The sequence below is a fragment of the Carassius carassius genome, chromosome 6 (assembly GCF_963082965.1).
Source record: "Carassius carassius chromosome 6, fCarCar2.1, whole genome shotgun sequence".
Classification (NCBI taxonomy): Eukaryota; Metazoa; Chordata; class Actinopteri; order Cypriniformes; family Cyprinidae; genus Carassius; species Carassius carassius.
Window position 1 is genome coordinate 2,709,678 of NC_081760.1, and position 12,194 is coordinate 2,721,871.

The following is a 12,194-nucleotide window of genomic DNA, read 5'->3' on the forward strand; positions in this document are numbered from 1 at the left end:
AAATTGAGTTCTCATTTGCTTCTTCTTGCAATTGAACGAACAAATATAACTCATCAATTTAAACATTCAAGCACAAAAAGATGTGAAAGAGCTTAATTCAGCACCCATGCACACAGAGAGCTGCGTCTCACAGCCCTTGAACACTGAATTTAGTTTTGCCTCTTCTTTCGCTTGAACGGACAAATACATCGAAAATTGTGTTGAAAAACCTGTCTTGGCAGATATCTTCAAAAAAACAGTTAGTTACGTCTTAAGAGAGAAATCTGATGTGTACCATTATATTGGATGCCTTGTCTCTTGTCTCTTAAAGTGGCCTTTTAATTAATTTAATTCATCTTTGCTAAATAAAATTATTGATTGCTTAAAAAAAACACCTTGGTTACCCCAAACATTTTAATAATTGTGTTATTAGTTTACTGTTCACCATTTCAAAAACAGTTTTGACAGTCACTGGCATTGTGGTTTTGTATGCTTGCATAATTTGACATCAAGCATTGATAGCATTAATGCTTATTTATATCAAGTATGGTGCTGAAAGCAAAAAGCAACAAATAAAAAGACTAAAAATGGCTATCATCTGCTCAGCTGCATTTTGTGATGGACACTTATTTCCTGTTAGCTTTAGTTCATTTAGGTGACTCAGACTATCCATTTCAGTGAAGTTCATACTACATTAGTTCAAAAAAGTTCATGTTTCATTTCCACCATCACTCAAAAATGTTCACTGAAGACCCTGAGTAGCTTTTTTTATGTATTAAAATATTATTGCAGGTTATTGTTGTGGAAAACCATGGAATGACTTAATTATTTTTTACAGGGTTTTGATTGTATTTGACATCTTGCTTGAATTCTAAATGGCTACAAAGGCTGTTTGGTTGAAATGATTGCTTCTCTGAAACAAATCACTCTTTTCATTACAAAGCAAATGTATAAATATTAAGATGGTACTGTTAGCAATATCTTGCAGCCTTAATACACGTACAGTAAGTCATTGTGTGTGTGTGTGTGTGTGTGTGTGTGTGGTAAGTATGATTCTTGGCTTTGAAACAGCATATAGATGAGGATTAAACACAAAGCTGCCACTTCTTCAGCTGCACACTGACTTCAGCATGTACTGTAAAACAGAATCACAGTGAACAGAATCACAATATCAAAGCTATATCTGCACACATTCAGTCAGAGACTGAGAGCAGAATCAAAGTGACTCCTGAAGCCTCCCTCTCACACTTCAGCTCATACATACACACAAATATGGGTTAGAAAACAAGGGAAATGAGAGAGAAGAACAGAACAGCCTCTCATTTCCGTTACAGACACTTCAGAAGGGAGAAAAAAAATGTAAAGGGAGTTAAAGAAATTGTTTACCCCAAAGAAAAAAAAATGCTCATCATTAGGACATCCAAGATGTAGATGAGTTTGTTTCTTTACAGAACTTTTTTTTTGAGAACTGTAGCATTGCATCACTTGCTCAACAATGGATGCTCTGCAGTGAATGGCTGCCGTCAGAATGAGAGGCCAAACAGCTGATAAAAAAACATCACAATCATCCACATGTAATCCACACCACTCCAGACCATTAATTAACATCTTAATAAGTGGAAAGCTGAATGTTTGTAAGAGACAAATCCATCATCCATTGGTAAGCAAGTGATCTAATGCTAAATTTCTCAATGTAAGGCTACTGTACCAGCTGCCGTTTATTTGATTAAGGGCAGATTTTTCAGATGTGCATTGGTCTTTACAAACAAAAAAAAAGAAAAGAAAAAAAAAACAGTGGAAAATAGGTATGGACTTAAAGAAATCGCAGATTCTGGCCTGAAGTGCTCATTGAATCAGCCGGTACCTTGTTAACATGACTTCTTTCCCCTGTGGACTGATAAAAACCCCCTATGAGCCTTTACTCTCAGAAGTTGTCAGATTAGGCCTTGCCAGATTGAGCAAGTGCTTTCCAGTTTTGTGTGCAATATGCGTCTGGGCGGTTCATGCTGTCTGTGAGTAAGACTAGCTTAAACATAGAAGTACATTTTTTTGGGATATAGCTATGCTTAATTTTTAATTGCATTTTTTTGATTTTCAGATATTTTTCAGATATTTTGACTTATTTTGAGAAAAAATTACAACAATGGCTGCAACCAATGATGGAGAGAAGGTGAAGGAAGTGGGAATAATGTTTTCTTTTGCCATTTTTCTTCTCTCCTTTTTTTGTCTTCACACAGACCGTATGGTGCAATTATACTTTAGGTGACCTGATTCGAGTAACAGATTGTGGTTCTTTTCAATCCCATCCCCCTCTTTCCCACTTTACTTCCTATCCAAATCTAGTCAAATCTAAATAATGGCAAAAAAAAAAGGCCCCAAAAATTGTGCACAAACCAACTTAAACAGCCACTTGTTTCTTAGACTACATTTCTGGCCCAAATTCCCAAATTCAGTGGCAATTTCTTTTTTCTTGTGTGTATTTTAGTAGATAAACAGACTCTGTTCTAGGTCAGAGATTTTGTCATTTGTGCACTCCGTCCAAGTTTGATTGTGTAGTGTGCTCTCTGCTTTTCTAACAAGACGACAGACTGAAAGAATGTTGTATAATGCAAGCAGTGCAGTGATTTAGGTAATTTGAAAGTCATGTGAACCTGACACTTTTAGAGCAGATTGAAACTGAAGCATCAGTCTGATGTAAAATCTGAGCTTCCGGAGGTCAAATACAGAACAATCAGAGAAAAACTCACACCAGACCTATTTTCAGAAAGTATTGATCCAATGATATTTCTGTTCAGAGTAAGATGGAGCTGGTGTATGTGTGTTTCCATTAAAGGACTCCGGAGGTTGCTAAGCAGCTGTCTTCATTTTCAGCTGCACACTCACGTCAACAACACACTCACACATGCGTGTCCTCTCGCACTTGACACATTATGAGATGTGTTGGGGAAGCTACTTGCCAAACTGCATATAATTTAAAGTATAGACAAGCTACCCTTTAGAAAAATTGTTTACAAATAACAAAAAAAATAGCCAACTACAATGAAGATATGGCAATTCTATCTTTAACTTATATAATTATCACATATGACTCAGTTAAAAAGACCTTTATTTATCATGTTTAACAAAGAATAATCAATTAGGGCATCAACCTTACTATATTGATATGGTACACATAAATGTACAGTACACATGTTTTGAACTTGAAATTTGAAAACAATTATTTGAATATATATTTTTTTATTACTAAAAGAAGATTTGCTGCATCTCAGCTCAAGTGGAGCGTTTTCTGTTGCAGCGATAAAACTCTGAAGGAAAGTTCCACTAAAATAATTAATCTCCATTCATATCATCACCTACATATGTGAACTCAATATAATAGTAAGAGCATCAGAAGAGCCTTGTCCATTCATACTGAGTGGGCACGTGGCTCTTTACGAGGATTTCTGAGCCAAGTGGATTTTAAATGCAACTTCCAAAGGCTAAAAACAATATTTGCATCTTTGATAAGTAATTTTCCTGTTCATTGTAGCTTCAAAAAGTATGCAAGAGTAGCTGATTTTTTGAAAAATGCTATCACTTATCCACCGATATGTTCCACTGAAAATCATATGTCAGATCTTGGAGGACATGCATGTAATCACTGTATGTAGTAGGGGTGTAATGGTACACAAAAATGATGAAGTCATGGCTCGATATGTTTTTGGTACAGCAGAAAGAAAACATTGTTTGCTTGTTTGTTTGTTTAAAACAAAAGTTTGCTGAACACACTATGCCTTTAGTTAAAAAAAAAGAAATTGTCATTGCTGGTGTAAAACACTCTTCGTACTGCAGTTTACGGTGCTTTTCTAAAAAGGGGAAAAAGTTTAAAGTGCTTCCATGTTTGGATGCTAAATATTTTAAGGAAAAAAGTATATTTTAGTCAGAATTATTTCCCTCCCATTCTGTTGCACAGTTTGATATCTTCGAGCAGAGATCAATAAATGTAAAGAAAACTAAAAAAATGTTAAAATAATAAACTACTGTTTAGACTATAGTCACATGATATCTTACATTCAAGTGTTTTTGTTACCTTTTATCTTTCAGTATGTTTTAGTGTACAGAAAAAAAAAGAAAAGAAAAAACTTATAGAAAACTATTCTACTTTGTGAGCCCCTATGCAATCCCTCGAGGAAGGCAACGTTTTGTCCCACAGCAAGCAGTCCAATATCACACACAACCCAACAGGATTTAGATGGCTCCTTATCCCACTGTATTCTTCTCCCCCTCATGACATCAGTATTTAACATGTTGTGTATATAGCAGTGTTATCAAAAATAAAATGCACAAACACACACACACACACACACACACAAACTGACATAAAAGTAGTATTTTTCCTCCAGTAATCAAAGAATGAGGCTTCACCGAGGTAGACTAAAATATGCACTTGCTCTTTTTTTCTCATGGCCTCAGGAATAAGCAATGATTTCATGTCCAATAAATATTACATGTGGAGCCTTTCCCAGTTCCCCTGGTGCACACACACACACACACACATGTACACATATGCACATAGTCTGCCTTTGAAAAGCAGATTTGATCTGCAAAAGACCATGTTGAGCATTATGGCTTCAGAAAGTCATTAAACACATTCCTAACATGAAATATATGAGGTAAGATGGATGGATGGATAGATGATGGACGGACAGACGGACGGACTATAGACTATCTATCCATAGATAGATAGATAGATAGATAGATAGATAGATAGATAGATAGATAGATAGATAGATAGATAGATAGATAGATTTGTTTGTCAGTTCAATATTTAAGGAACATGTTGCTAACAAAACTCTAGAAATAGCTGTCTCTGTCTTTCTTTGTCGCTCTCTCTCTGTCGTTCTCTGGGGGCATGTTCGTCTTCTTGCCTGCCCAGATGTCTTCAGCTATTTGTCAGCATTTCAACAGGTCCACTCCTTCTTCCCTCCTCCACTTTCAGTCTTTTTTCCCTCCTTCCTTCTCTCTCTCTATCTCTCCCCTGTGAGGAATCGATCAGTGCTTTCAGGTCATTAACATGCATCTCTGTCACTCTGTCTTCTCCCTGATCGGCCCTCAATGTCAGCAGAGAGACACCAGAAGAGAGGAGAGAAAAAGAAACATTCAGATGAAAGAGTGAGGGATAAGAAGAGATAATGTAAAAACCCAAAAGAGGACAGTGAGTTTGAAGGGAAAATGATATAAAGAACAAGTGATAAACATACACTGGTCTTGATACGGATGTGTGTTTTTAAACTCTCACCAGAGGCTTGTCTACGTATGTGTGTGCAATAAAATGAAGCACAGCTTTGGTTGTAGTTTTTAAATATAATTTGCTCTCTCTGCAGTCTACTAAAAGCCAGTCAATCGGATTAAATCTGGTGCTCAGTCCTTTTCTCCCCATCACTGTTCTTTTTATGAGGATCTAAACACTAAACTTAGAAACTTACTGTTATGACTAAATATGATTGTAGTTTTGGGGAAACTTTTGGAATAATTTTATATGCTCAACAGGTGCCTGTGAAATTAAAAAAGCACTTAGATATCACTTTGACATACTGACTGTCTGTGTTAACCTTCCATTGCACAATGAGTAAAAACCACTGACAATAATAGAAAAACTCCTATTCATGTAAACATGTTATAGTTTTTTTTTTTTTTTTTTTTTGACTGCAAGTGTTTCAAAAATAATTTCATTAACAGCATTCATTTTGAAGCAGGTAATGATTTAAACGTTGGTTAAAATAATTATTAATTCAACATATACATAATGCTAGTAAAACCCAATAGAAATTGTCCAATCTTGGAGAATCTGAAATAGATCAAGCTCAATCGGGACATTAAAAATATACACATAACTTATTCCGAGAAATAATGCTTACTACATACGGTACGGACTTAAAGACATGAAGGTTTATTGTTTCCATGATGATGCATGGTAGATTTTGAATTTTAATACAGTATTGAACAATATAGTAACAGAATCAAATAATTTCAAATACTAATACCAGATATATGTTTATGTTTAATATTCTCTGCACAAGAATTATGTTTTGTGTTGGCTCAGTGACACACTCACCTTAACGATTTCAAAATATCACTTATCCTGCCCAAAAAAGACCATAAACATTGCAAGTAATGTCTGAGTTAAAAATTAAGTTTAGAACGCAGTGAGCAATCCAGTCATTCTGTGGTAGAATCTTTGTAAACACATTGTGCATAAACGATAACAACATTCAATATGAAGGGGTGACTTATTATTTGTGCCCTTACTGTAGGTCTCACATGGGATGAAGAGGATTACATACGTATTAAGACTTATGATTCACATTTGTTAATGAGTAAACAGTTCAAAAATGTAATACAAATACAATGTAATACAATGTAATAAAAATGGTATTCACATGTTTTTTATCATCTATTATTAAATATCTACCTTTTAGTATTTACTTAACATTTAATAAAATAAAAATGCAATTTTCATTCGTTTCTGTTATGTAGCAGTGTTTGACATTCAGCAATGGCATAGAGTTTGATTATTTTCTTTTCGATGTCACATAGTGTTGCCTCCAGGAAAAGAAGTCCATAAATATTACTTTTCAAAAATGTATTTTATTATTATTTTTTTTTATAAAACTCTCTAACATCATATCAATGAAGTCTATTTAATGCAAGAATATTAAACTTTTATTTAAACATTGCCTTCAGTTAAAGACAATTCTGCAAAAAGTCTTATGAAATGGTCCATTTATACTGCACACCTGTATTGAGCAAGTGAATTATACATCTCTCCATTACGTCTTAAGGGTACTGATTAAATTTCTGTGGAGCAAAAGTCAGTAGAATGCACTTTCCTTGAAGAAACCGTATCATTGTACGCTCTGATTACTTTGTCTGATTAGTATCTCGGTGGATCAGAGCTAGTATGGGGTTACTAATTAGGCTGAAGCTGATTAATGAATTAAAATTACTACAGTTCATCCAAGGCATTTTTAGGTCAACCAAAGACAATAAGTTTAAAACTGAGCTTAATTGTGTGTGGCCTCTGTTTGAAGTTGGTAAAAGATGTAGCTTCTAAAAGTGGAAATTAAGCTTTTGTGTGTGTGTGTGTGTGTGTGTGTGTGTGTGTGTGGGTATGTTTTCTGGAAGATTCAAATTCCACTAATATCCAGATACAGCATCTGGATTAGTGCAGGCCACAGAAGTGATGTCAGTTGTAATCTTGGCAGAAACACCCATTCCTAGTGGCTGATGTTGGTATACACAGGTTTCAAATATTTGTCATACATATGTGAGTGTGTGTGTGTGTGTGTGTGTGTGTGTGTGTGTGTGTGTGTGTGTGTGTGTGTGTGTGTGTGTGTGTGTGTGTGTGTGTGTGTGTTCCCTTATGCACTTGGGGTATGTAAGAACAAATTAACAATTTTTTTTTTTTTTTGTCTACTGAAGGTTTGAAACTTTGTGGTTACTCTTTTAAAACAAAATATGCTGCTTCAGTAAATGATAATATTAGGATATTTATAAAAGTTTTAAACATGTTCAACAGTACTCTTGGTAAGCTTCATAGAGACATGTGACAAATGCATCATGGCATACAAATTATACTCCGAATATGACGCTGTGGATTATTGTCTATATATTTCCATGACATTTTGTTCTATCAACATCCATTTAGATATTAGACAGTTCAGGCAATGTCAGGATAGAGGCGGATGAAATTATCTTGTATTGTTATAAAATGATATATTAATTATAATAGGTTTCACAGACTGTTCAAACTTAACATGTGAAAATAAAGCTGCTGTTCTTTTTAAATCAATGTGCTAAGGTTCCAAGATTTAGAATGTTTGCTTGTCCTAAAACAACCTTCTTAACAAATAATCATAGGCCAAACACCTTTTATCTACCCATAATCTACCCCTGATGTGAGTCCCAAAAGACTGTTTTTTAAAAATGTAGTCCAAGCCTAACGGGTCAAACTTACAGTAAGCTCAAAACCAACATGAATATCATACTGGGGTAAAGCATGTGAAGGTTTTGGTGATAATAAATGACAAAACACAGATTATTCAAAATAACACTGAATCTCCAAGCTGATGGGCAGCATCTGAACTATGATGCCATTATGAAGCTGCTTCTTCGGCTTATTAATGCATTAATGATTCATGCACACTCTTTTGAAGTATGCTCAGTAAATGTAAGGAATCGATTTAAGACAGAGCTGTTTAAAACCTAGCTGTTCTATAATTAATTTAGCTCAGTTTGTTGCATTTTAATAATGAGGACCCTGACAGTGGATGGGAATGCAGACTGTAGAAATGAGCTGAAGAACTTCCAGTAACTTTTCCCATGTGTTTGTTGTTTGTGTTGCTATTTTAGATTTGTGTTCTGGAAGAGTTTTGCGATTTATGCGTGTGCCATGCATGTCACAGCGCTGTCTGTAAAAATCTCCTAGAATAGCTCTGTCTCTCTCTTTTTTCCTTCTGTCATCTATTTCAGGTTCTCTCTCTCCTCTCATCCTGTCATTCCCCTCCCATCTCTCCTGCACTCTAGTTTGGCGTTCTTATCCTATAATGTCAGATTCGCAACATCCCAGATTCCCACATCAATAATAAATGGGTTCCCACTCTTTCTTTTATTTGCATTCTTCCCTCTCACTCCTGCAACAAAATACGTCCCATCTACATTTTGCAGGGTAAGATGAGGTACCATTTATTGTCACCTATACAAGAAAGCTTAGACAAAAGACAAGTGAAGATCTACTTTTTTTCAAGGCATCATTGGATAAAACAAAGATTCTCATTGGATGAGTCTATGAGAGAAAACTGCACACATAAGGCTTTTTTTGATTGTTTTATATATGTTTCATTGGCTGGAGTTGCTTCTAGTCAGAAGCTAAGATGAGCTGAAGGTGAAGTGATCAATTTAAATATTCAAGTAAAATATATAAATTATTTCTTACCTTTAATTGCATTGCTGTAATCTGTTTATTAATTATTATATATTAATGTGTTATGTGATTTTGTTTACTGTTTATTTAATTTATTTAAAATTGTACATGTATATTAATCTAAATCACATAGAGTTTGACTGGGAATACAGTGTATGGTTTTATTATATATTTTAATAATTAAATACACTTACAAATATTTATATTATATCTAAATGTATATTGTACAAATGATAGAAAAATTGGGTCAACCACATAAAAACAGCAAAAATGTTACTAGTTTTTCTTTAAAAAAGACCAGTAATTAGTTTCAAACATTATAAATAATTATTAAGAAAATATATAGCTAAATTTAAATGACATTTAGGTCCTCTTATTAATGACAAAAAACTTAAACAGAGCTGCAATAAACTAGATTTAATTCAAATATATTGCTGGAACAAATCAAATGTTTTGCCACAGAAGTCATAAAAACTTTAAATGTAACAAAAAATACTTTGGCCAGTGTAAATGTATACACTGTAAAAAAAAAAAAAAAAAAACTATATATATATATATATATATATATATATATATCAAGGTTGTAAACAGATTATTGGAATGAATTTTACAAGAAAATACTATTTCAGTTTTTCTACTTCAGATTTTCACATTTGGTTCAATGTGTTACTTGCCATTTCTTTGTAATTGTTTGTAAAATTTACTGGTAATTTGTGTAAAATAGTGCTTTTGCCATATGTTTAAATACAGATGGATATTTCCTGTTTATATGATCACATGACAAAAACATGTATAGATACCTGGATGCAAGAGTTGGGTTAACCTCCTCCCAGGTTCATGTTACCCACTCTGCCTTACCTTTCTTTCTGCGTTCAGAGCCACGAGCCTTCAAACATCAGGCCGAATCTCCCGGGAGACACATAACACACTCCATCCCTTATTGAGAAAGGCATCTCACCAAAAGCCTCAGTTTTAGTAATATCACATTAGGACATGAACATTGAATTAGATGACAGTCGCTTGTGAGGGCAGATCATTTTAAATTAATGAGTGCTCGATCAAAATGCCACTTTATTAGGTTAAGATGTAAAAGGCACATTGACTGGTGCACCATCACGTGGGTGAGCTGATTGGATTACCAGGATGCGAGTACCTGTGCTGATTTTGTTGCTGTTGTTTAGTTAGATGTAAATGGAATTAATTACCAAAATGTCATCAGGGATAACTGGCACACTCTCACTGGAGGATAAAATCAAATATATTACACCTGTCTCCTGGGTCCTTTCCGTGTGTGTCTGCCTGTTTGCCGGAGTGTGTGTCAGCATATCTTCCCGAGCTCTGTGAGTAATGACTTGATGACACCGTCTAAGTCAGCCAGCACGCCCCTTCCTGCCTTCTGCGATATTACCATATATCCTGCAAAACAGTGACACACACGCTCACACTCGCTGTCAGTCGTCAGACAGATATTGATTGTATTTGCATGGTGTCTAAGGCTAGAAATATATGAGACCGTTTTATTGGAACTGCTGCAATGAGGCACCTGCCAAACCCAAATGTCATTACTCATCACGGAAAGATCGATCACATCCTTATACACAGACCATGCACAGATATACTACTGCATAATGTTAATTTAAAGAGTTCATTATTGTGATGTGTATTATGCTTGATTGATTTACAATGGATAAATGGAAATGTATAATACAATGCAGTCTTTAGATTCTAATGTTTGACGTTTTCATCTTCTAGGCTCTTCTGGAAACACAGAACATGTTGAGGGCGTACATCTCTAACTTCACCTTTAACCTAGGATTTTCTGGGAAATTTTTCCATACAGGTAACTGTGTATGTTTTAACTGATTTGTTGTAACATGCCTGATTACGTTGCTTTAAAAATAACTGCCATCAGGCGTTCTGTAATGTTCTGATTGGTATGGTAACAGAACTCTGCCATAGCAACTCTGAAGTTTCTCATGTTAGAGTTTACATGTTCTATTTTTGAAGTGTGTGTGAGTGTGTTTGTGTGGAGAACTAAATTAAGTTTATATTATTGTCACTGATTAGTTTTGCAAATTGTAGCTTATTCTGGTCAAAAACCAGACAGGTAGAGACCAGTGTTATTTTATTACTGTTACTATTATAGTTTTTGTTTATATTAAGAATTTTATAAAAAATCTATATATTTTGTTTTCATTATAAACATGTATAGTTTTTTTTGTTTGTTTGTTTTATTATTTTAGTACTGCAACTTAAACTTAATGAAAATGAGAAATGTTGCCATGTCAATTAGCTGAAATAACATACATGTAGGTGTATTAATATATATTCATATTTTAATTAATTTATCTTTATTTTAAGTTATGAAAATGTTTTTTTTTTATGGTTTTAGTTTTAGTTAGATCACCCAAACGTTGTGGGTTTTTATATATGTTTGTTAAGACTTTATGATATGTATAATGTTTGCTATGTATAAAGTTTGCTGCAGACCCAGACTTTCAATCTTGAAATATGAAATAATAATTTGTTAACTATATATATGTGTGTGTGTGTGTGTGCGTGTGTGTGCGTGTGTGTGCGTGTGTGCGCGTGTGTGCGCGTGTGTGCGCGTGTGTGCGCGTGTGTGCGTGTGTGTGTGTGTGCGTGTATATATGTTTGATGTGGGGAAAAATCTAGGTACATAAATGGCATAATTTCTAATAAACAATAATTTTGTCAAATTATGTAAAAAATGAAAATATTTAATTGTATTTAGGATACATAAAATGCTTACAAAAAAATAGCTTTAGCAAAATGATGGAGTCATCAATTTTTGTCCAATTTGATATTTCCCTCACCATCATTTCCACCACAAAATGCTGTTAAACAAAATCAATATTTGAGCTGCAGTGGAAATGATGCTGCGATGGAAATGACATTTGTTCTTCCATGATGCTGTTTTGGGAACATACGTTTTTTTGGGGAATTTAAGAATGTTTATTTTCTAAAATTACACGCCCCCTCATCATCCCCACAACGGAAAAAACAAAAACTATTTGCGAATGATGTAATGTTTGTTTGTGTAGGTACGCAGGAGGAAGATGACGGAGATGATCTGTTGTTGAAATATGTCGATGAGTTCTGGTGGTTTCCTCATATGTGGAGTCATATGCAGCCTCATCTCTTCCACAATGAATCCTCTCTGATGGAACAAATGATCCTGAACAAAGACTTTGCTTTGGTGAGAAAAACTACACCCTTTACTTACCCAATA

The 12,194-nt window shown here is 34.5% G+C and overlaps 1 protein-coding gene across 1 annotated transcript in view; it reads left to right on the forward strand.

Annotated features, from left to right (window-relative positions):
- The window catches only part of LOC132142214 (bifunctional heparan sulfate N-deacetylase/N-sulfotransferase 4-like), a 55,469-nt gene that overhangs the window by 7,033 nt on the left and 36,242 nt on the right, over nucleotides 1–12,194 (forward strand). The window contains exons 3-4 of the mRNA XM_059551898.1: nucleotides 10,694–10,781; nucleotides 12,007–12,161. Coding sequence (XP_059407881.1) covers nucleotides 10,694–10,781; nucleotides 12,007–12,161 — 243 coding nt within the window. The remainder of the gene's footprint in view (nucleotides 1–10,693; nucleotides 10,782–12,006; nucleotides 12,162–12,194) is intronic.